General features: G+C 39.8%; 3 protein-coding genes across 12 annotated transcripts in view; 1 reads left to right on the forward strand and 2 right to left on the reverse strand.

Moving 5' to 3' along the window:
* The window catches only part of LOC132912828 (synaptosomal-associated protein 25), a 28,869-nt gene extending 22,017 nt beyond the window's left edge, over positions 1-6,852 (forward strand). For 6 of the 8 annotated variants that reach the window (XM_060970610.1, XM_060970609.1, XM_060970613.1 and 3 more), the window contains exon 7: positions 1,545-6,852. In XM_060970610.1, coding sequence (XP_060826593.1) covers positions 1,545-1,607 — 63 coding nt within the window. In that variant the 3' untranslated portion in view covers positions 1,608-6,852. Of the gene's footprint in view, positions 1-562 lie in introns of all 8 variants that reach the window. The other 2 variants (XM_060970611.1, XM_060970608.1) reach the window with 1 other exon arrangement.
* LOC132912754 (serine/arginine repetitive matrix protein 1-like) lies at positions 6,179-11,450 on the reverse strand. The gene is made up of 6 exons (XM_060970447.1): positions 10,769-11,450; positions 9,364-9,935; positions 9,069-9,084; positions 8,988-9,021; positions 8,617-8,860; positions 6,179-8,495 (listed from the first exon to the last, which is right to left on the reverse strand). The coding sequence occupies exons 1-6, from the start codon at positions 10,929-10,931 to the stop codon at positions 7,029-7,031; spliced, it is 2,496 nt and encodes an 831-aa protein (XP_060826430.1). The 5' UTR covers positions 10,932-11,450; the 3' UTR covers positions 6,179-7,028.
* Positions 11,451-12,556: 1,106 nt separating this feature from the next.
* LOC132912763 (protein similar) overlaps positions 12,557-21,157 on the reverse strand; it is a 36,679-nt gene continuing 28,078 nt past the window's right edge. For all 3 annotated transcript variants that reach the window (XM_060970467.1, XM_060970468.1, XM_060970466.1), the window contains exons 8-14: positions 18,311-18,830; positions 17,433-17,670; positions 16,275-16,621; positions 15,861-16,102; positions 15,638-15,783; positions 14,993-15,510; positions 12,557-12,982 (exon numbers count right to left, since the gene is read on the reverse strand). In XM_060970467.1, the coding sequence (XP_060826450.1) occupies positions 12,656-12,982; positions 14,993-15,510; positions 15,638-15,783; positions 15,861-16,102; positions 16,275-16,621; positions 17,433-17,670; positions 18,311-18,830 (2,338 nt within the window). In that variant the 3' untranslated portion in view covers positions 12,557-12,655. The remainder of the gene's footprint in view (positions 12,983-14,992; positions 15,511-15,637; positions 15,784-15,860; positions 16,103-16,274; positions 16,622-17,432; positions 17,671-18,310; positions 18,831-21,157) is intronic.

Below are 21,157 nucleotides of genomic sequence, written 5' to 3' on the forward strand. Positions count from 1 at the left end.
GGAGAGAAAGAGAGAGAGAAAGAGAAAGGGATTGCACTATAGGAACTGATTAAAACGAAATACGATACGCGTCGTTATTTAAAATAGCAGATAAACGATCGTTTCGTTTTCGCGTTGGCATGCGTACGCACGTGCACCGCACGACTAGCCGTCCCTTTAATTATCCCCTTCTTCGTCATCGCACCATCGACGTCATTCGACTTTTTGCCACCCTCACGGGCTGTCTTTTGTGTTCGGCAATATTGCAATCACAAATCCAAAAAGAAGCAATGAAAAAAATAAGAAAAAAAGAGCATATGTTAGAATATATAAGAAACGAGTAATGTATAAAACGAGACGAGAAAAGAAATGCAAGAATAAAAGAAACAAATTGAAAATTACATTGCACCAAATATTAGCTATCGGTCGATCCTGACCGTGTCTCACACGCTTTGTTGGCCCTTTTTTCTGTCTTTCTCTATTTTTGTCTTTTCTTTCTCTGTTTCTTCTTGCCTTACGTTCAATTGATAATTCTCTTATTTTATACCACCTGTGACCAAATCCAAACTATGATAATCCGCAGGGCGAGTCAAACGAAACGAGGATAGCCGTGGCGAATCAGCGTGCGCACGCTCTACTCAAGTAAAATGCGTCACTCTGCCCACGTACCCGTCTCCTCCGAGCCCTAAATAGTCAAACAATAAATGAATATATATATATATACATATACGTATATATATACACACTTATATATATATATATAATATGTATATCAGCTCCAAAATATTGTACGCTCACACGCCCACGACCCTTTCTTCTGCCTTCTCGTCGTCGGTCGGACACCGCCAACCCGTCAACCCAACTCGATCCACCTGTTTGTGCTACAACGAAATCATCGAGCCTTCCGGTTACATCGATTTATATATTACGTGTGTCTTATATCTCGTGTACTTAGTGCAATCTCCTATTATTATACACGTCGTTTAGTTCTTACACCCCTTGTAACCGTGTTATCTTTTTTACCGTTCTTCTTGTTGTGTCCAGCTCGTTTTTTTACTCTGGTTTCACCGACATGATTATACCGTATATAGTATATTATACATATACATACGTATATATCTATATACACGCGCTTATATTAACGTCTAATCTTTTTGGAATCTTATTTGTCGGATGAAACCCCGCAGTATCGTCGCCGCGCTCGTCGTTGTCGTGACGACTATGCACGAGTTTTGTTTCTTTCTTATCGCTGCTGTATTCCTTTCGATTCGATTGAATATTCAATCTGACCCTTTTCGTGTTCGACCGAAGAATCCGCGGTATCGTCTAGATTACTGTATCGATTCTGCCAATCGGGCAGAATTTAAATCAGAATGGAAATCGGGCGCAGCAGCGAACGAGCTCAAGTACGAAGTAGTACGAGTCAACGATGACGACGAACGACGAGGCGAGAGAATAAAGAGCGCAGAATAATCGAAGTTAAACGAGGTCGACGATTACATGATCTTGATACACGCTTAAGTTTGAGTTACGATCTTCCGTTTGTTTGTTTTTTTGGTACGCAGGGCGAATCGAACGAGACGAGGATAAAGGTGGCCAACGAGCGAGCCCATCAGCTACTCAAGTAAGGCCACTCTCGACCACCTGCACCCCGTCGGCCACCAACAGCAACAAATACTATCATCACCACTATCACAACCACAACTACACTATTATTGACAACAACAACAACAACAATAACACTAGCAACTACAACAAAAGACCAGGGCTATCAGCTACAGATACACACGATCAGTTGTTACTCTCAGTTAATCGTGTTCATGTACTTGCAATTTATTTATTACGATTTACTTATATCTCGAATCAACGTGAACCTTTATTACAAACGAGTTGACAAATAGACGATCGAAAGAACGAATTGCAATTTCTATATTACATGTTCTTTTTTCCGTCCTACGTTCGAATATTTTTTCGTTCTTCGTTCTGTTCGATTTATAGTGTATATTTGTAGACAGTAAACGCGTGCGTTATAGAAAAAGCCCAAGAGAGAATCGTTCTCATCGGTTTTCGTACGTATTTACTCGCAGTTAGTCTATTTATTGTTGTTCGTGCAACGCGTCGAAAGAGTTATTGCGTTCTGGGAAATAAATTGTACCATCTTACCCTGTTGTGCACTTTATTTTCGGCGAACGTTAGAAGTAAATTCTATTTGAATATATTACTTGTATCTTTATTGCCGTCGTTAGTATATCATCCAAGTAGCTCCATTCTCTAGCGATTATACCTTTTTTTTTTTTTTATTGCGAATCTTTGACTCCTCCTTTCGGTCCGTTTTACATTCAACTATCTTCGAATGGTCCTTCAGCGAATCTGCTCGGGCGTACTTACGAACATCATCTTTAACCCTTAAGAGAGCAAATTTTCATCTTTAAGACATAGAAATATTTAGGAAGAAAGTAGAAGAGAAAAAAAAAAGTTAGTTTATTTACGAATAATGTTTACATGTAACGAAGATGTCGACGCAACGTCGTCAAGTCAATTCAGTGATCCGATAGAGTTTTTTAAAAGACGAGCCAGGTGTTTACAAGGAAGAAGATAAGAAAGGGAGAAAATAGAGAGCAAATGGTGAAAAAGAGGATACAAAAGTGTAAAGATTTTTTCGTCTTAATTGCACGTTTATCCAAGTTCTTCCTCTCGTGATATAGCGTTTACACTTTTAACGATTTATCTAAAAAGTTTCTAAAATAAGAAGAGTTATTAACAGAGAAAATACAAAAATAAGAATACAGAATACAACAAATACTAGAGATCCATTAGTTAAAAAAAAAACAAAAAAAAAAAAAAGAAATAACGAATCGCAAGTATCGCGCGCCTGTTTAAGGGTTAAAGATTACCCACAGTTAACGAAAATAAAAGCATATACACAGGAAACGACAATGTTAGTTGGACGGGAGCGCACACACGCTGTAGTTCTCTGCATCGTTACACACACACACACACACGCAAAATCCAAACGACCCTGTATACATACATACACATATATAGGTACACATACATGTAGCTATGTTCAGGTATACAGAGAGAAATCTGGAATACAACCACATACAGCGAACAATACAAAAGAGAAAAGGGAGAGTAGTATAGATCGCACAGCGTGTGGGAGTGCACATGTGAACGATACATACGCACAGCGATCCCTCTTTAGGTAATACGTACCATGTAATTTGTTATCACGATTAGCGTTACGACCAAAATATCCGTGTACAGTAGATCGATACGTAGGTAGACACCAGAGATGCGTGTGTATGTGTGCATGTGTGTGTGTATGTGTGTGTGTGTCAGAGCACACGCGCGTGTCGCGCGGTAATTCCAAGCAGCAGTAGGTCGTAGCGAGCGTGCTAGCCGAGGAGCAGCCTCGAGATATATATGTATGATGTACGAGATTACCATGTTTGAAAACGCGAATGTATATCGAATGGATCGAGGGAGCTTACCCGTAAATGGCAAATAATATTAGGTTCCTCCCGAAAGCGGTCGTTACTCGTTTACCTTTTTCTCGATACATACGCTCTACGTCGAACATCGTGCGATCAACGAAATATCTCGCTTCCCGAGAGAACACGAAAAACCGGAGGGGATCACGACAGACGGGGCGAGGTAAAAAGCGGAGGAGGACGTTTAGCGCGGCAGCAAGTTGATGTCTACGAAGAAGAAAAGGGAGAGGAGAGAGCGTAGTGGTTCCTCCCGTGTGTAAAGTAGGAGGATGGGAGGAGAAAAATATGAGAGCAAAATGATGGAAAAGGTACAAGAGAGAAGGAGAGGCGGAGATAAAAATGGAACAAGAATTTGATAAACTAATGCAACGAAGAGGATGTCGTAGCGAAAAAAGTCTAGAAGAAAGAGAGAGGGAAACGGAATGAGAAAGCGAGAGGGGAGAAAAGAAAGGAAGGTGGTGTTAAATCTGTAGATAGAATTTTGTTCATCGTTTTATCTGTCGACTCACCATAGAGCGTAGATCGATTCCGTTTCTTGCGGTCCCGCGCACGCTCAACGCGCCGGGTTTGTCACTGTAAGGTTTAACTCCAAGTGAAAGAAATCACGAATGCGATAGGGAGAGCAAGAAGAATACGACAAAAGATTTAAACAAAGATTGTACATTATTGTATTTACACGAAGCGAAGTACCTCTACTTTGTACTATAGCGAGCGAAAGAACGAATGAACGAATAATCCATTTTACGTCGTGTCACCACGGCGCCCTGGGATTCTCCCGGTTATGTTTCTGTTTCGCGATCTGCGAGTATCCACATTCCAGCATTTATCTCTTATTCAGAATCTTTATCTTGTTGAACCGTGATCGTTGTTTACGTGCAATAAGTTTGCGATCGTTCTGACCATGAGTCGATATTTTTTCTTTCATTTTTCTTTGCTAGAGGACTGCAATTTTGCAAATACGTAGAAGTAGCATAATACTATATAATAATTTGTAACTTGAAATAGAGATAGACATGACGTGGTTACCGCGGATTAGATCCAACGCTGCAGACAAGGGATGTTTCTCGAAGCAGCTGTCAGCCTTAACAGTATTCGCATCTTTACACTTACCTCTTTAGCTTTAAGAGAATGCATAGAGACAGAGAGCAGAGATGCTGTCAGCGCTGACGTGATCCCTCAAAAACCCAGTAGCATCAAAATTAGTCCTTAGAAAAGAGAGAACGAGCAAGAGAGAGAGAAAGATGATGAACAAACAATAAGTATGAGGAGATTTTGTCGCGTAGAGATTTTTTTATGTAGACCACATTTGGCAAAGAGAAAAAGAAAATACGTGAATACACCGCATTTAGCATATCGTCGATAAGCATGAGATGATTTCGATACACGTATTACTTATTATACATTCATGTAAACTTTATTTTGGATTTAACGAATTAATCATATATATATATATATATAAAACGATATTGTATAAATATTGTAAAGGGTATCGCCCTCGAGTCGCGCGTTGTATTAAGAATGGAGCACAAAAAGACGGAAGGGGATATATTACGAGTAGTTCCTTTCGATTTCGCTTGTTTGTTTGCTTTTCTCATTAACGTAGTAATGCAGTTATGATCGGTGGCTTGCAAAAATTCTTGGACGCTTCGCCGGACGAACGTACTAAGAGGAATAAAAGAGAGAATGCTAAGGGAAATTTGGTGAACGAAGGAACAGAGCAAATGGATGTATGAGAGGGAGAGAGAGGAAGTAATATTAGAGAGCAAGTGCGTGATATTTGATGATGATAATGATTATGATTGTTACTCGAGATCGTTAGGCCTATCGTAATTATTTACTTTGTCAGAGGAAAGATATACAAACGATTATAAATAAGTATAAAATTATATATATAAATATTATATTATTAATTATAAATATTATATTATATTATATATATATATTATATTATATATATATATATAAAGACTATATATATATATATATATATATATAAACATGATGCAAACACATTACATGCATATATTTAGGGAACGAGCGCGGTGAGCCCCCTTCTTACGTAGACCTCTAAAATAGAGAAAAAAAAAAAAAACGAAAAAAAGGGAGGAAAAAGAGAGCGAAAGAGTCTACTTTATTTGCGAGTGGATAATGTTGTTATATTATCATAAATATTATATATATTATACAATACGGAATCGAGCAATATTGTATTGTTACTTCGTCGTTAACATTTATCACCGCCTATTCGAAGAATTATATTATGTACCTATTTTACAAAATAATCCCTCGTATCTGAAACGAGTAACTCATATCGAACCTGTTATAGGTCTATGTGGTACGCGTAATTTTAAATATTCACAGAATTGTATAGAACACGCAGATTTAAGTAGATAGACGCGTAGATAGATCAAAATAGACGAAGTAGCCTGCGGAAAAGGGAAATGGTTTACGGTGTGAATGAGAGATCGAGTGAACGAGATGAAATTATAAACCGATTAACTGAACAGCAGTTTTCTTATAAAATGGAAAACTGTGAGAGCAGCGACCACAGAACAAAAAAAGAAATAGAAGAAAAGACGGAGAGAGGCGAAAGCTCGCGAAAGATCGTGTGCAACCGATTCGAAGATTCGCTGTTGATGCATTGTTCTATTTGGTTGACGTATTCGTAAAGTTTACGGTGGTTGCGTGCAATTTTTCTCGAGTCGATCTTTAAGGAAGGAGAAGTTTCGTGCGAAACTCGTCGTTCGAAATTTATCTTTCGACTGTCTCCTGACGAAGTTATTGCGCTATAGAACGGTATTGTACAGCGAGACGATGAGAACTGCGTGCACCGACGTCTAACGTTTGCAATAACAAGAGTACGATCGCGATTAATAACACAAATTGGGACCACCGTGCAAAAGTGCAAGGTGCCGAGATGAAAACGACTACGGCGCGACGAGTACCACAAAGCTCGACGCTGTTCATTTCTTTTGTTTTTCGACTATGACGAACGTCGAACATCTCGTCGTTGCCGGCCGCTTTCCGATTCTTCGAAGCGACGATAAAAACGAGACGAGAAATCGCGAATATTCAGTAGAGTAAACCACGAAGCCTGACAAAGAAGTTAGAACAAACATAAAAAAGAAAAAATACTGAAAAATAATGAAAAAAAAAAAGAAAAAACATAAGGATGGTGAAAGATAGAGGGAAAGTACGCGAACATTGTAAAGTATTTGGTAAACAGACAAATTGATGAAAAAATCAGCTTTTCTCTTTTTAGTACTGATGTATTGTCGCTAGATGTATTACAGAGACGTAAGAAGTATTCTTCGGCAGTACTATTATAACAAATGCCTATGTATTTTACTTCTCGGCAAATAAACCATCAAGTATTGTACGACTGCTGTTTCTTCTACCTTGGATTCTCATCTTCAGTGACACTGCCAGGTATCGTTTTTCTATTCTCTATTCTTTTCTACTTATATTTACATTTTTACATCCAACTCGCTTCCAATCATGATCATTACTGATTACTACGGCAACATTTTACAGAGAATCAGTCGAAGAATCGAGTTATCTACGTTGGACGGATTTAGAAACGGGAGTAGATCGATTCCAAGACGCGTAATCTCCCCTTAGAAACTCCCTATGCCGCGAGAACGTGGCGCGAGCTTTTCTTCGAGCTGAAGCAGAAAATGTTCGAGCATCCTTACGAACTTCGACGAGAGATTCGCGAGAAGAAGAGCTGGGGCTTTGCTCGACTGGACGATTGCAAATGCTGCATTGGCGTTGTTCTCGCGGTAATGCCTTTGTTTCACAAATTCTCTCTGAATTTCTGCTCCATTTGACCGGATTTGGCGAAGGAAGTGGAGGTAGAGGTGGAGGTGGAGGAGGAGGAGCAAGAGAAAGAGATGGAGGTGGAGGAGGAAGAGAAAGAGGTGAAGGTGGAAATGATGGAAGAGGAGGAACAGATAATTGTATAGGATGTGGTTGAAAAATTGGTCTTGTGTGGAGCTCAAAATCTGCCAGTAAACGATAAGAAGGAGGAACATTTTTGCTTCGTATCCTAGCTAGAATATTGCTTCTTCTGACTTCCAGTTTCATCCGACTTCTGGGACTATAAGGTTTTGTCGATCCATTTCGAGCTCTAATGGCCTCTCTTCTAGCCAGAGTGTGCTGAAGAGTACCACGGAATCTATTGTAAACGTCCGTTGAACTTAACTTTGTACGAACTTCGCTTCTTGAACAGTCGTATCTCAAATTGCTACTCGAAATATCTGCTCCTCCGCTTTCCCTGTGCTGAGTACCTCTATCGATACCTTCCCAGATTTGACCAAATTTTTCTAATACTTTTATGCGTCTGCCAGAGTTCTGATTTGTAATTACGTTTTGTTTCGATGGTACATTAACTTTTGTTATATTGGAGGACTTTGAAGACACGATTTCGGAAAGAAATTGATTTTCCTCTTCGTCTTTTGTATTAAGATTTAGTACAAAAGGAGGTGGAGGTGGCGGCGGCGGTGGTAAATTCGTTGAGGAATCGTCCGATAATAATGAAAAAACAGAGAGGTGATCTTTTTTCATAACAATCTCAGATCTCGTTTTATGTTCTGAGAGAAGTCTCGTTTCTTCTTCAGGTTGCTCATCTTCTTCCTCGCTGATCTCTCCCAACCGTTGCGCGCTTCGTCTCTTACCTCGAGAATTGTTAGAAAAGAAAGTAGGTCTAATAGCAGGTAGACTTTTTGATTTAACGGAGGAGATTTTCGAACGGATCTTCGTTAAAACTTTCATGCTACCCTTCCTGTTTTTACGACGCTGCAAACTTGTTTCCTCCTCGTCCCAACTTTTCGAGAACGTAGAGGCTAACTTTAGTTTCGATCGTTTTCTCTGAGGACGCATTCTCTCGCCTCTTCGCTCGTTTCCAGGTAAATCTTCCGGTTTGAAGAATATCCAGACGTGGTAACGAGTCTTCTGAGGTCCTATGTACAGCTCGTTGCTATAGGCTGTTTGCAATAATCGAGACACGTACGACAAAATTACCTGAAAACCAAAAGTGAAGTATATACAAATATTTTCGATTTTTAATCATTGAACTTTATTCTCGAAAGACTTTTCACCGTGTTTTTATATGAATTCCTAATTTTATTCTTTTTATACGTACCTGATATAGGGATAAAAGAGCAAGATATCCTGTCAAGTACGTTTTGATAACTTCACCTCGACTTATAATCTTCGATCTGCACCCATCAGTGGAGATGGTTAAATGTTTAGGATCGTAGTTGTAGACGGCACTGGGGCTGAGGATATCGTGATGAACACAAGGTTTTGGAATGTCATTGGAACAACAGGAAAAAGGTACATCCACGGGCGTGGAAGTTTCTTCTTCTCGCTCTTCTGGCACTGATCTTTATCACACAGTCAATGCATTCAAGCATTAAGATAGACTAAAAGAACTTACTAAAAATACTAATACCTCCTTTTAAAACAGATAAAAGTAAATCAGTAAAGCTGAGATTAAATGGCATTATCTACGTTCTCCTAAAATCATCATATTTTAAGGAACATTCTGAAAAAATATTTAGGAACCACATGGTAAATATATTAATGAATCACTATGTTCATATTTATTCTGTAAATATAAAACAGGAAAAAATTCTTCAAGACTACTATAATTATCGATGATTAAACGTAGTTCCTATTTAGAAACTAGTATCAAAGTGCAATTTCCTCAATTCACGATGTAATTTCGTAGTTCATTTTCTCAGAAAGTTCCTCGATTATCCTTTTAACCATTTTTCATATTTACTGCTAACACCTAGTTTCCTTTTCTACACTAGCGTGCACGATGGTCACTAACCATTTAATTCTTGTTATTAACAATAATAAATGGTAATTGGTTCGATTATACCCACTGCCCTTCCAGTCGAGGACCGTTCTCCATATCCTCAGGTCCCTCCATCGACAGTTTCAGCCACGGAATTCGAAACCAATCTTCGTAACTATTATCCCCGCAACATTCGAGTTCGGTTTGAAGTGCGTCCACCCTCGCTTTCACAGCGACGTCAATTCCATATTTCTCCATAGCTTCTATCAAGCCATCGCGGCTTTTTTGCTGAAATCCGCTCAACAGAATCAAGTAAGTGGCATTTAGAATAGCTACCAAGAATCCTGACAGCAGGCAGGCAATCACGTGGAAGAATAGAAGCCGATTCACATCGTGAGGATCCACGTTGTCGTCTACTTTGTGTTGATCCTCTAAATCGTTTCTAGCTGGTTCTAGTTTCAGGTAGAGCCAGCACTTAATTCCCAGGATATAGGCAGGGGAACAGCAAACGCCAGCAGACACGATGATCGCGGTCCACACGTGACCGTCACCTGCTCGTCGTGATCCGCTCGTTAACCCACACAATCGAAAAAAAGCGAATTCTAAGAAATTCGTCGTATGACCATCATCGAGAAATGGGAGAATTTTGTAGTGTTAGTCGTGCCTGACGATAGTAAAATATTTTTACGTGACTCTGCTGCATTCCGTGGATCATTCGTAGCCCAATCGTCATTTTACATTCTTAATAAGTTAGTTTAGTTTCACAAATTATTCTTGTTGCGATATTTTATGCATAATTTTCCGAACGTTTAGAGTCTTTTTATATGTTGAAATAATGGTAAAATTAAAATTGCAGCAGTGTCAATACATATACTAGCGTTCATATGATAAGTCACGAGAAAATCGCCCGTTTGAAACACTAGCTTTAATAAAAGAGATCTGTAATTAATACGCGTGATAATATCTGTGAAATATAAATAGTATGATCTAGAGGCCATTAACAAGTATCAACTTTATTTTGTAATTACGCCAAATATGCTAAATCTCCCCTTATTCATTGACGATAGAGTACATTTCAATGTACAGCAGGACTCCATTTATCTAAATTATGTTTCAGTTAATTTCTGTTCGATCGAAGCTCAGCTGATTAAATCTTCTTATCTGGACATCGACTCTCGCTATGTGAACGAAAAATAATAGATAGTAGGAAGAATGAATATACTTCAGTTATATGTTTATCACGACGAGTTCAGATAAATGAAATTCTGTGTATCATTTATACGATCACTAATTCCATAGATAAACGATCGATACCTGATTAAATTGGAAAAAGATTCGACAGAATTTAAGGTCGTATTTTAGGAAACTGCTACGAAATACAATCAGAAAATTTCCCGAAATCAGAGGATGGAACGAATCAGAATTAAAGGCAGTTCTGTACAAACAACTGTTATCGATTGTTATAAATGATTTTCCTACGTGGACTAACCAGGGGTGATAAGATTCAGGTAATCGGCAAAGCCTCTTTCGAATCGTACGGCCCAGAGAATGGCCAGAACGACGGCTAAAAGACCAGCCAGATTCATGGAGAAAACAATACAGTAGAGTACTTTCACGGAGGGCCAGCAATAAACGGCATTTACTAAGCCCATGTATCGTTCGCTTTATGATGGATAATCTTCATCGATATCCAAGAGCCTGTCATCGTAAATAGTTTGTGCAATTTCCCTAATTATCTCTTCTAAAAGGTTACAATACAAAATTGCTTTATTGCCAAGACATTGGAACTTGAAGTATCATGCGATAATGCTATTTCTTTCGATGCTATCTTTGCACTGCAAGTTTGATATAGATTGCTAATAATTTCAAGATATATTCGATTAAAAATTTGACACACGTCATATCATTTTATCTCTTACAGGCTATAAATATATATACAGTCATAAAAATTCATAGCAGCGCATCTTTCTTAAATTAAGGAATTAATGATACTGAACAAGTGGAATTAAATCGGACGAAGAGTAGAAAAATTATTGTTCGCAGCTGTCGCAACTAACGATATTACGACGGTATTATTACAGAACGAGAATACTAAACCAAAGGTCGTATGGAATGAAACTTCGTCTATAATAGTTACAAAGGCTTAAATGAGGCTTATAAAGGCTCAAATATTTTAGACAATGAGTCGTTTTGTTTTCTCGAGTATTAGAATTAGTCTATATTAGTTACTCTTAACGTCTTAAACGGTACGGATAAGATAAATAGTGAAATATTAGAAAGATTATTTATTTATTTATTTACTTATAACATTTTTTTCTCATGATAATATTTATCTATATCAACACTGTAATATAGATAGGATTATTAGTAATAACCATAGATGTTACGGTAATAAAAATACAGAGATGACAGTAAAGTAATAAAATTATACATTACTATAGTGATTATAATCAATAAATGAATAAGTAAAAATATACACACATATATATATATATTTATATATACACATATATATATGTATATTACCTTAGAATTTATAATATTCCTTAATACATGTGCACAGAACGATAATACGATAATATGGTAATAACAACTGATTCTCGGGTTGGCCTCGTTAAAAACTATAAAAAACAGTAACAACGACGACAAGGATCGCGATAAACGCTATCAGCTCGCCATAAATGCCGTATCAATCGGCTATAATATAGAAAACGAGTGCCGCATGTGTTCCACATTCACACATTCTCATCTTATTTATCGTATATATATGATATATTTTTTCTCTCAATTAACAATATCCTCCATCGTCTTCTCTTTTGCCTCGAATTTCTATGCATCGTCAAATTATCAACAATCCAAATCAATAAACAGCGAAACTCGTGACTCGAATATATTTGTCTGAATGAGGTAAAATAATTATATATAGAAAGAATTATGCTCTATTATAGTAGAACCGAATCCCAGTCCGATTTATTCATAAAACAGTTATTATACCGCACAGGTAGAACTGTTCTCTCGTTATCCTTTATACTACAAGACTTATTGGCTGACGCCCTAAAAATGCATTGGCACTTTCGTAAGAGAAACTATCATCACGAATCCATACGGCACGTTATACATAGCACAATTACCAATGAAAAAATATTGATATATTTGCACGATATCCGCTATCAAATCGTGCAAGATAAACACCCTGAATCATCTGCAGCTGTGTCGCTTTGGCATTTCATTGCCCCGTAACAAACTGATCCTCTATTATCTCGCTCTAGATATTGCATTTCTTCTTCTTTTTTTTTAATCCTCTTCTTTTTAATCCTCACGAAATCCGATCAACTCCATTGCAGAGTCGGCTTGTATTCGGATTAAACACGAACGCTTAAACGAGATTCCGATTCAGTAGACTTCCAAACAGGTCCGGTTCCACTTGAAGCAAACCACTAGCCGACATACTCGTATCATAATCAAAATTTTCGAATGGCATCATCGGTGAGGATGGCGACGACTCGATTGATCCTCCAGTTAGAAATGTATTGTTGGATAGTTGTTTTCTCGCAGCAGGGCTCAACTGGTCGAAGGATACGCTAGACCCTCTGGAATCCAGACATTGAGGCACCATTTGGTGGTTCTCCAGGTTCACAGACAGTGGAGACATCAGGCTTTTAGGGTATATGGACGGCACGTTCCGCGAGTCCATTAGGTTTTCCTAAATAATTTATACTAATCATTATCCTTCGTTCACAGATTTCTAGAGTATGATGGGTGTGTCGTTAAATATCGCGTGACTCTTGATATTTTAATCAACCCTTCGCGAGGGTAATATACCATAACACGTTACGTAACTGATAGGATGAAGTCAGTATACTAGCCAGATAGCTATAATTATATACTTTTATAAGGAATGGTAACTTTGAGATAAGAAATGATCCAATTACTGCAATTTATTTTTAATGTCTTTTAACTAAAATTTTGTAATTAAAGGATAAATATTAATGGACAAAAATGCACGTAATAAACTATATATAGCTGACTATATCGTGTTTTTAAGAATATAAATTTGGGTAAAAATTCATAGTTTATTAAAAATAAAGATATGAATCAACACGAGTCCTGACTCCATCTTACTGATTCAACGTCAAATATTCTCTTTTTATTTATTCTGAAAATAAACCTCAGCCCTCCAAATATGAGCATGTCTTCACATTGTTATATGGTTTTCAACGCGTCACGGTCTCGAAAGCGTGTTGCTGCGTTTCGTATGAAAGACTAGGAAATTGGGAAACATTTCTAACTACGAAAGAAGTCAAATAGAGCATATTACTTCTGTACTTGTAACTTACGTTCGCACGATCATTTCAAAGTTTTAAAATACATACAGATTCGTCAGTTTTGGTACAGACCCTGATCTAAACAACACATTTCTAATCAATTAGAATTTTTTTTAAATTGTAAAAACAATGATTGATATATTGATAAATGAAACGCATAAATTTTGTCATAAATTCCAAGAAATTTCGTACGCGACGAAATCATATTTTATCAAGTATGCTAAAGGTTATTCGCTTTTTCAAATTACGCAAAGCGATCGATGCAATATCTTTGAAAATAATCTCGTCACTACCGACAGATGTAAAAAAAGGTTTAATAATCAACACTATCGATAATGATCGATTGTTTCTTCCATGTTGTTCATGATACATCGTTTAAAAGCAAAAGCATCGTTCGTTGAAACGTCGTTTGATATACTCAGCACATGGACGTAGCATAATATCAAGACTACGATGGAAGGCGATTGGAGCGGAAGGATGAGAAAGGAGGAAACGAAACGCAGCAGTTCAGATGATTCGATGTTCAATGTTCAATGTATTTGGACAATCTTCAATCAACAATTTTATATACTTTGAAGTAGAATACATAACGTGACGTTAAACAGCGACACGGTTAAACGAACTACGGCCGAGCGAAGTTACATCTCTCGTCTCGCCTAACAGATCCCCCGTGTGTCCTTCGAAGACACGGGAGACGCGCGCGTGCTCTGTACTCTATCAACATCGTCCTGAATATTTTGTACTTTCGTCACCTCGACTTTCTAAATATTCTGCCTCTTTATCTTCCTCGCTTAAGACCCCTCGTTCACTCGATCTTCCTTTCTGCCTTTCTCTCTCTCTCTCACTCTCTCGGCGATCATATTTGCGAGTACCGAATCGAGTATCGCGATAGTAACTTTCCTAGGAAACTTGTAAATCCATCGTTGTCCGCATCGCGAGAAAAATTAGACCAAGTTCGGAGACATCGTCTGATGAACTGCCAACTAACTCTTCGCGTTAATCCTCTATCCGTTGATCGGCTCAGCCTCGGAAAATATCGCTTCTAATTGTCTCAGACTGTCGCGAAGCGTTGTCGAGAGTTAGGAAAAGAAAAAAAAAAAGAAAGATAAAAAGAATCGATCGACGATCAAACGTAGGAAACGTTCGTGAGATCGGTGGACGGTCGACCCATCGCGACGCGATGTTTCGTTGACGTTCGTGTACTGGAACTAACTCGGCAATGATAGCCGAGACGCTGAGAACGCGGCTCATGATCTATGAAAGACCCAACGTTCCAGGCAGAAGACATATCGTAAAACGATCGCGAGTTCGAACAGTCGCCTGCTTCACGTGCTTGTTATGCTTTTGGAGGACTTCGGTTTCGCGAAACAAACGTATCCCGCACTCACGTCGCAGCCGGATACCAGGAGATTCATTAGCACGCTGTTGCACGCCGGATTCCGCTGAGAGACCTGACTGATCGTGTCGCCGTTTTCTACGCCGCTTCGACGACACCTTCCTTCGTTCGTTTCGACTTTTCTTCCTCCGCCATCGTTAACGCCTCCTCCTCCGCCACCACTATCTCCTTCGCCATCCTCTGCATTCAGATTCCCTTCTAATCGAGTAACCTTCTGTCGACCTTTTACCGCACTGTCGTACGATTCGTTCGCGAAATTATTCCGCAGAACATTCTGTTGTGACACCAGGCGACGCAACAATTGACTGTTGCCCAAGTTCGACGATTTTCTCGAAGACGGTTGCTGGTTCGTTAACAGGTGATCCTCTAGACTAAGATTACCGCTATATTTCGCGGATTCGTCACATCTGATGCGTTTATTGTCGTTCCCTGCGTCTACGGAGGCAGTGTGAATACGCTTCGTTGGTCTGTCCACTTTGGAGGACCAATGGCAGTTATCTAGATTTATATCTGAGACAGGATAATAATAATCAATCTCTCGACGAAGCCTTAAGTCATCCAGATAGAAGAAACTTAATAGTTTCATGCTTGTTATTGGTAGAGTTGTACTAGTAGATAGAAGAAGGGACTAACTTACTCTTTCTAGGGATCTGACCAAGAACTTGTACTGGGTTCACCAAACCTCCTCCATGATCGTTGTATTTTCTGGAAACGACCTGATCCATTTTCAATAACTGCGCTAAACTGGAATCTGTCGTTCTTTGCTCCTTTTCCGTTAACGTCCTGTAAACGATACATAAAGATTCACGGTTCCCGTCCTGGTTCTCGTAATTATACTTTTCGCTCCCATCATTTCGTACCATTTTAGACAACTTTTGTGATCTGTCGTCTGTGGCGGACTCCACATAACCATATCATTGCTTATGAGCAAATCCAGAGCCTCATCCTGATCCGACATTGGGATATAAGGTGCTCTAAATTCCAACTCGTCGTCGCCTATACTATCGTTCAGGCCTAACATTAACATCTCGTCCTCTGATAAACCGTCCGCACCGCTACCTCCTGTCGGGCTACCCAACGAATCTATACTTCGTTCTGGACTCTAAAATATAATACACAACGGGATTAAGTAATTTTTTACTACAATTACGATATTTAAAAATACTTGGAAATATTTGCAAGTAGTTGAAAATATTTGGGAATATTCATAGTATATTTGAGAAGATCTGAGAATATTTGTGTAATGTCTGCAAGTGTCGAGTAAATCGGCTCACTTGACGGTACTTGGTGAGCGGCGGTGAAACCGCGCTGGGATCGATGCTACATGGACTGCTCGGTGAATCTCCGTACATGAACGGATCGCTATCGGCCAGAGACTCCCCTAGATCCTTGCTCCTCGAGGTGTCTCCCAACTCAGCATCTTTGAGAGAGTCGGTGAAATCTGTGGAGCGTAATTCAGGTGCTAAGGTTCCATCGGGGCTCAGTAGGGGACAATAGTTGTCGCTGCCAAGAATAAACTCGTCGAGCATGTCCGTAAGGAAAGGCGTGTCTTCGAGGGGGACGCATACGTCGCCAGGTGTAGGCGCCAGATGTGTTAGATCCTCCGGTTCGTCCTTCAGCACTGTAATATTCCACAGATGAAATTCAAATACCTTTAAGGGTACACCGGTCGTTGTTTACTTCCGTATTATAATAAATATCGGTTATCCTGTACGAAAATTGAAGGGAAGATACACGATAAGACGTATCTTCTGTATTTCATAAAAAAGCAATTTTTAAGTTAAGTTTATGTATTGTCAGCAGTTCCATATTATCTAATCTGCTGTTTCGATTGCTTTAGGAATTAAACGTGCACTCGTCTATTCTTCTCTGTATCTATCTATGCATCTATCTATCTATTCTTGAACATTTAAGAAATATTGACTATCGTACGTCATAACGTTAGCTACTTTGTTGCTTTTAAGAGAGAAACCTCTTACATTTATTATCTAATTCTAAAAGATAATATATCTCTTTACACAGTAGATAGTTTTTCTCTTCGTCTAAGTAATATTGAAATCTTGGCCGCTATATAAAAATGAAGAAATTAACAAATATAATCTTATCATGTTGTTTCCATGTGCTCATCAGTTGATCCTAAATGTTCGCAATATCGTATCTCGCGTGATAGACAAGATTTACTGTCTACCTACGAAGCTTTTTTTTGTATAACGAGTACTTCTCCCTTACCTAATTATTATTCTCTCTCTCTCTTTTCATACTCTTCATCGTTATCGACCGAAGTCGCGTGTTGCAACATTTATCTCTTGATTATTGCGCGAATAGCAACGAGTTTAAAGAGATAGGCAAACGAGTGAAACGTAAAGATACAAGACGAGGAAAAACAAGACTCGTTGCGAAACAATACGAAGGAAGAGATGAATGACACCCACTCGTAAGGCCTGGATGATCCTCGCTGAAAGTCAAGAAGCCTTTGTTCATGTCCTCGGTACGAGGAGCGAAGATACTCGCTGTCGCTGTCTGTGGCGGTGGTCTGCAGGTGATCTGGTCTTGCTGTTGTTGTTGTTGTTGTTGTTGCGTCGCAATAGAAGCGAACAGGTGTCTGGTAACGACGTGTGGCCTGCTTTGGCGAAGCGCTGTCTCCGGATTGTATTCCACCGCGGGTTTGCCCTAGAAGATCACCTCCATCAACTCCAAAATTCTTTTCTCTCTCTTTCTCAGAATGAACACACTCCCCTCTCTACAAAATGTATACTTGAAGAATATAGCGAGGTCGTACAATTGATCAGCGACTATCGTTCACAGCTTTGGATGGCCAATGAATCAATGAGCAATTAACGCTCAATTAATATAAGATGTATTGCAGGTCATGGTTATCTATTCGCAAGGATGAAGATAATTTCTAGTAACGCGAATAAACCAAGTAAAAATCAAGTCCAAATCGGTCAAAACTAAACCATATTGCTATTTCATAAGATACCTGCAATTTTATAAAACTCCTTATAGTAACAATTTCTATCGTCTGAAGACCTAATGAAGTAACCCAACAAATGAACCACTTTGACGCCACATTGATCAACTGCAGAATTAAAAATCAGATAAAAGAGATATCATTCGAACCTCTGTTTCTCTTAAGTTTACCTTGGAATTTACTATCGCTTATGTTATATCTTTGCAATAAACCTAGGGAAGTAAATCGTTTCTTTTTTAAAATTGTACGCTAATCTTACGATAAACCCGAGCAACAAAATAAAGAAACTAACAAACAAGAAAGTGGCGACTCGCTATATTCTTCTTCCTCGTATCGTACCTGGAACACGAACGGAGTGCGGCTAGCACCAGATTGCTGGCGGCACCGTTGCTTCCGTTTTGGCCCGTTGTTCTCCTTCAGCGACTCTTCCAGCGACTCTTTCAAAGCCTTCACACCGACGAACGATTTCTCTGTAGACTGGACCGGTCTCGGGAAGGTGTTATCCTTCCGCGAGCCGTCCTGAAGCTCAACAGGCTCTTTCTTCGCCTTGTTGTCCGCCGTGCGGAAAATCGAACTGGTCACTGTCAAGGGTTTCGCGCGATCGGAAGAGCCGGTAGTCGCTGGTTTCGATTTTGTAGCAGGTAACGATAATTGTTGCTGGTTCTTCTCGAGCGCTGTATCCTCGAGCTTCTTGCTGTTCACTTGCACTCGAACACGAAGCTTTGCGGTAGCTTGAAGAGGTGGAACTTGGACAACGTCGCTCGTGGCAGCCGGCTTCTCCTCCGGCTTCACGGCCTCCTTGGTGTCACGTGCTGCGAGCTGCCGCGCGCTGTACACCTCATCCTCGCGTTCCACGCCGCTGAAAGCAGAAATCCTACCTGGTGGAAACTGCCGCGCCATCGACGATCCTGTTTCTACGTGTGACATCACTTTCTCTCTCGATTCATTTAACAAACCTGCGTGTTCTAATAGCTAACTGTTGCACGAAGTCTGAGTGAATTTCGGTTCATACAGCGATATTATGTCTGGCGTTTCTTATTTTCCCAGTTTCAACAGTTCCCGGTCAGACTGGCTCGCAAGTTCATATTCTATTCTGAACCGACGTTCTGAGGGATTTCAACCGATATTACGTAATTATATAACAGGCTTCGTTCGTTGTATTATATTCTCTTATTTGCCGCAGTGAAAATTCCTTTAGATAGCGCTTCTGGAATACAAAGCGAAATTCACTCTCGTTTATGCCAGCTTTTTGCGATAAACGATCCTACAGAAGCGAGCAACTCGTCGCTTAAGAATCGACCATTAATCGCGTACTTGTGTAATGAAATTGAAAAATTGACAAATATTTCCGAGAGACTCAAATTATTCCGGCACGTCCGTACATTCTACTCTCATAACAACGAATTATCCTCCACCCTCTACCGAGAGTTAACTCGTACGAAACGTTGCGCGATAAAGTAAAGTACGTACCACTGCCACTCCTCAACGATCGAGAAAGAAAGATCGGTCGACGAAAGATCGAAATCCGCGAAAATTCCCAATCACGGTGACCAAGAACCACGTTTACCAGAGTATTGAGGGAAATGTGAAACGTACCAAAGAACGACCGGCTTATGCTATTCGAACGCGAATAGGTTGGATGATCAACTGAGATGGTACTAGCCGTCTTCGACGGCCTAGTTAGACGTTCGAACGGGCGCACCGCTCGTGTTCCCCCCTCGTGTACTCCGGTTCGTTCGTTGGTTCGGGTCCTGACCCTCGTACGCGAGAGAGCGAAGCACATGGCCACGGTTTTTAGCTCGCGAGCCCCCCTTGCATAACAATTACCGTTTGATCAGCCGGGAAGCTACGAACGCGTGCTGGAACGAAGCGAATTCCTTCGAACCAACATGGAACCAACCAACCGATCGGGTCGAAGCTCAATGAACGTGTACTTCTTCTTTTCGTGTAGATGCAGGCAAATGGCAGCAGTTGACTCGAGGTCGATCCTCGAGTTTGCCATTACCACGGCCAGATTTTATGGCTTTAGAAACCGTGCGACGACTCGAACACAAGACGCCTGCCAAAATCGATCTCTAGATACCGTTCTTACCAAAATGCTTTCGTTCCTGACGAATTTTAATCGTCACACGTGAGAAGACGAACAATCTTTGGGATAATTTTGTCCTCGTAACTCGTTGATCTTACAGAGGAGACTCAAGTGTCGTCTTGGCAATTTCCTTCTGCCCGCCAGTTTGTTTTTCATATTTATATAAGTGGGGATGATTTTATTGAGTTGTCTTATATATCCGTCCTATTTTCGTCCTATTTACAAACAGAGAATACGAAACATATATAGGAGCCACACTGGGAAGTCGAACTAACCAGATCCATTCTTTAAAAGTTTCTTGCGATTTTAGAATCGAGAAGTTACGACCGATGTTTAATTCTTCGAGAGCCAAATATAACTAACCTCGATGGAGTTGCTCGTCAGTTTGACGTCCGAATGGCTCGTATATTATCGACCTAATAATTACTCGAAGCGACGAACAACCTTTGGGAAATGTACGTCTATATCTATATCTATAATTAAGTGTACGAGAAGATGCAAATTCGATGTTCGTCGTTTTCTCCTATCTTGGAACGTTCGAATCTCTGTAGTATGTTTCACGACCTCGAGATAAAGACAAGAATCGTGCAATCGGATATGACAAAACTACGTGTCGAAAATAAGATAAAGCTGCACATTGTAATCATTACGAAACTCGTCGTTAAATTCTTGCAAATTGTTCTGCCGCGAGCGAAATAAGCTTGGTTGTTCATTGGAAAACGGATCAGTACTATAGAGGAGGTGTCGAGCGATTCTAATGTTACAGTGACACCTCGATCGGCCAAAATGCGTCAGGGACATCGTAGAAAAGCGACCACACGCCGATCTCTGGCGAGAAGCCGTGGCTTTCTCGCCTCTCTGCTCTCGATGTAGGTTATCGCGAAGGTTAAGGCTGCTAGCGTTAGCAGCCGATTCGACTACGAACGTGATCGAACGCGTGTGAGCCGTCAATTTTCACGGACGAAAAAAGAAAAGAAAAAAGAAAGGAGAGAGTAGAAGAGAACTCGTTAGCCGCGGATTTTCGACTATGGAAACGAAAAATTCCAACTTGTTTTTTATAATTGCGTGGATAAGTTGCAGAAATTTAAAACGAAAGA

Source organism: Bombus pascuorum, chromosome 12 (assembly GCF_905332965.1).
Source record: "Bombus pascuorum chromosome 12, iyBomPasc1.1, whole genome shotgun sequence".
Classification (NCBI taxonomy): Eukaryota; Metazoa; Arthropoda; class Insecta; order Hymenoptera; family Apidae; genus Bombus; species Bombus pascuorum.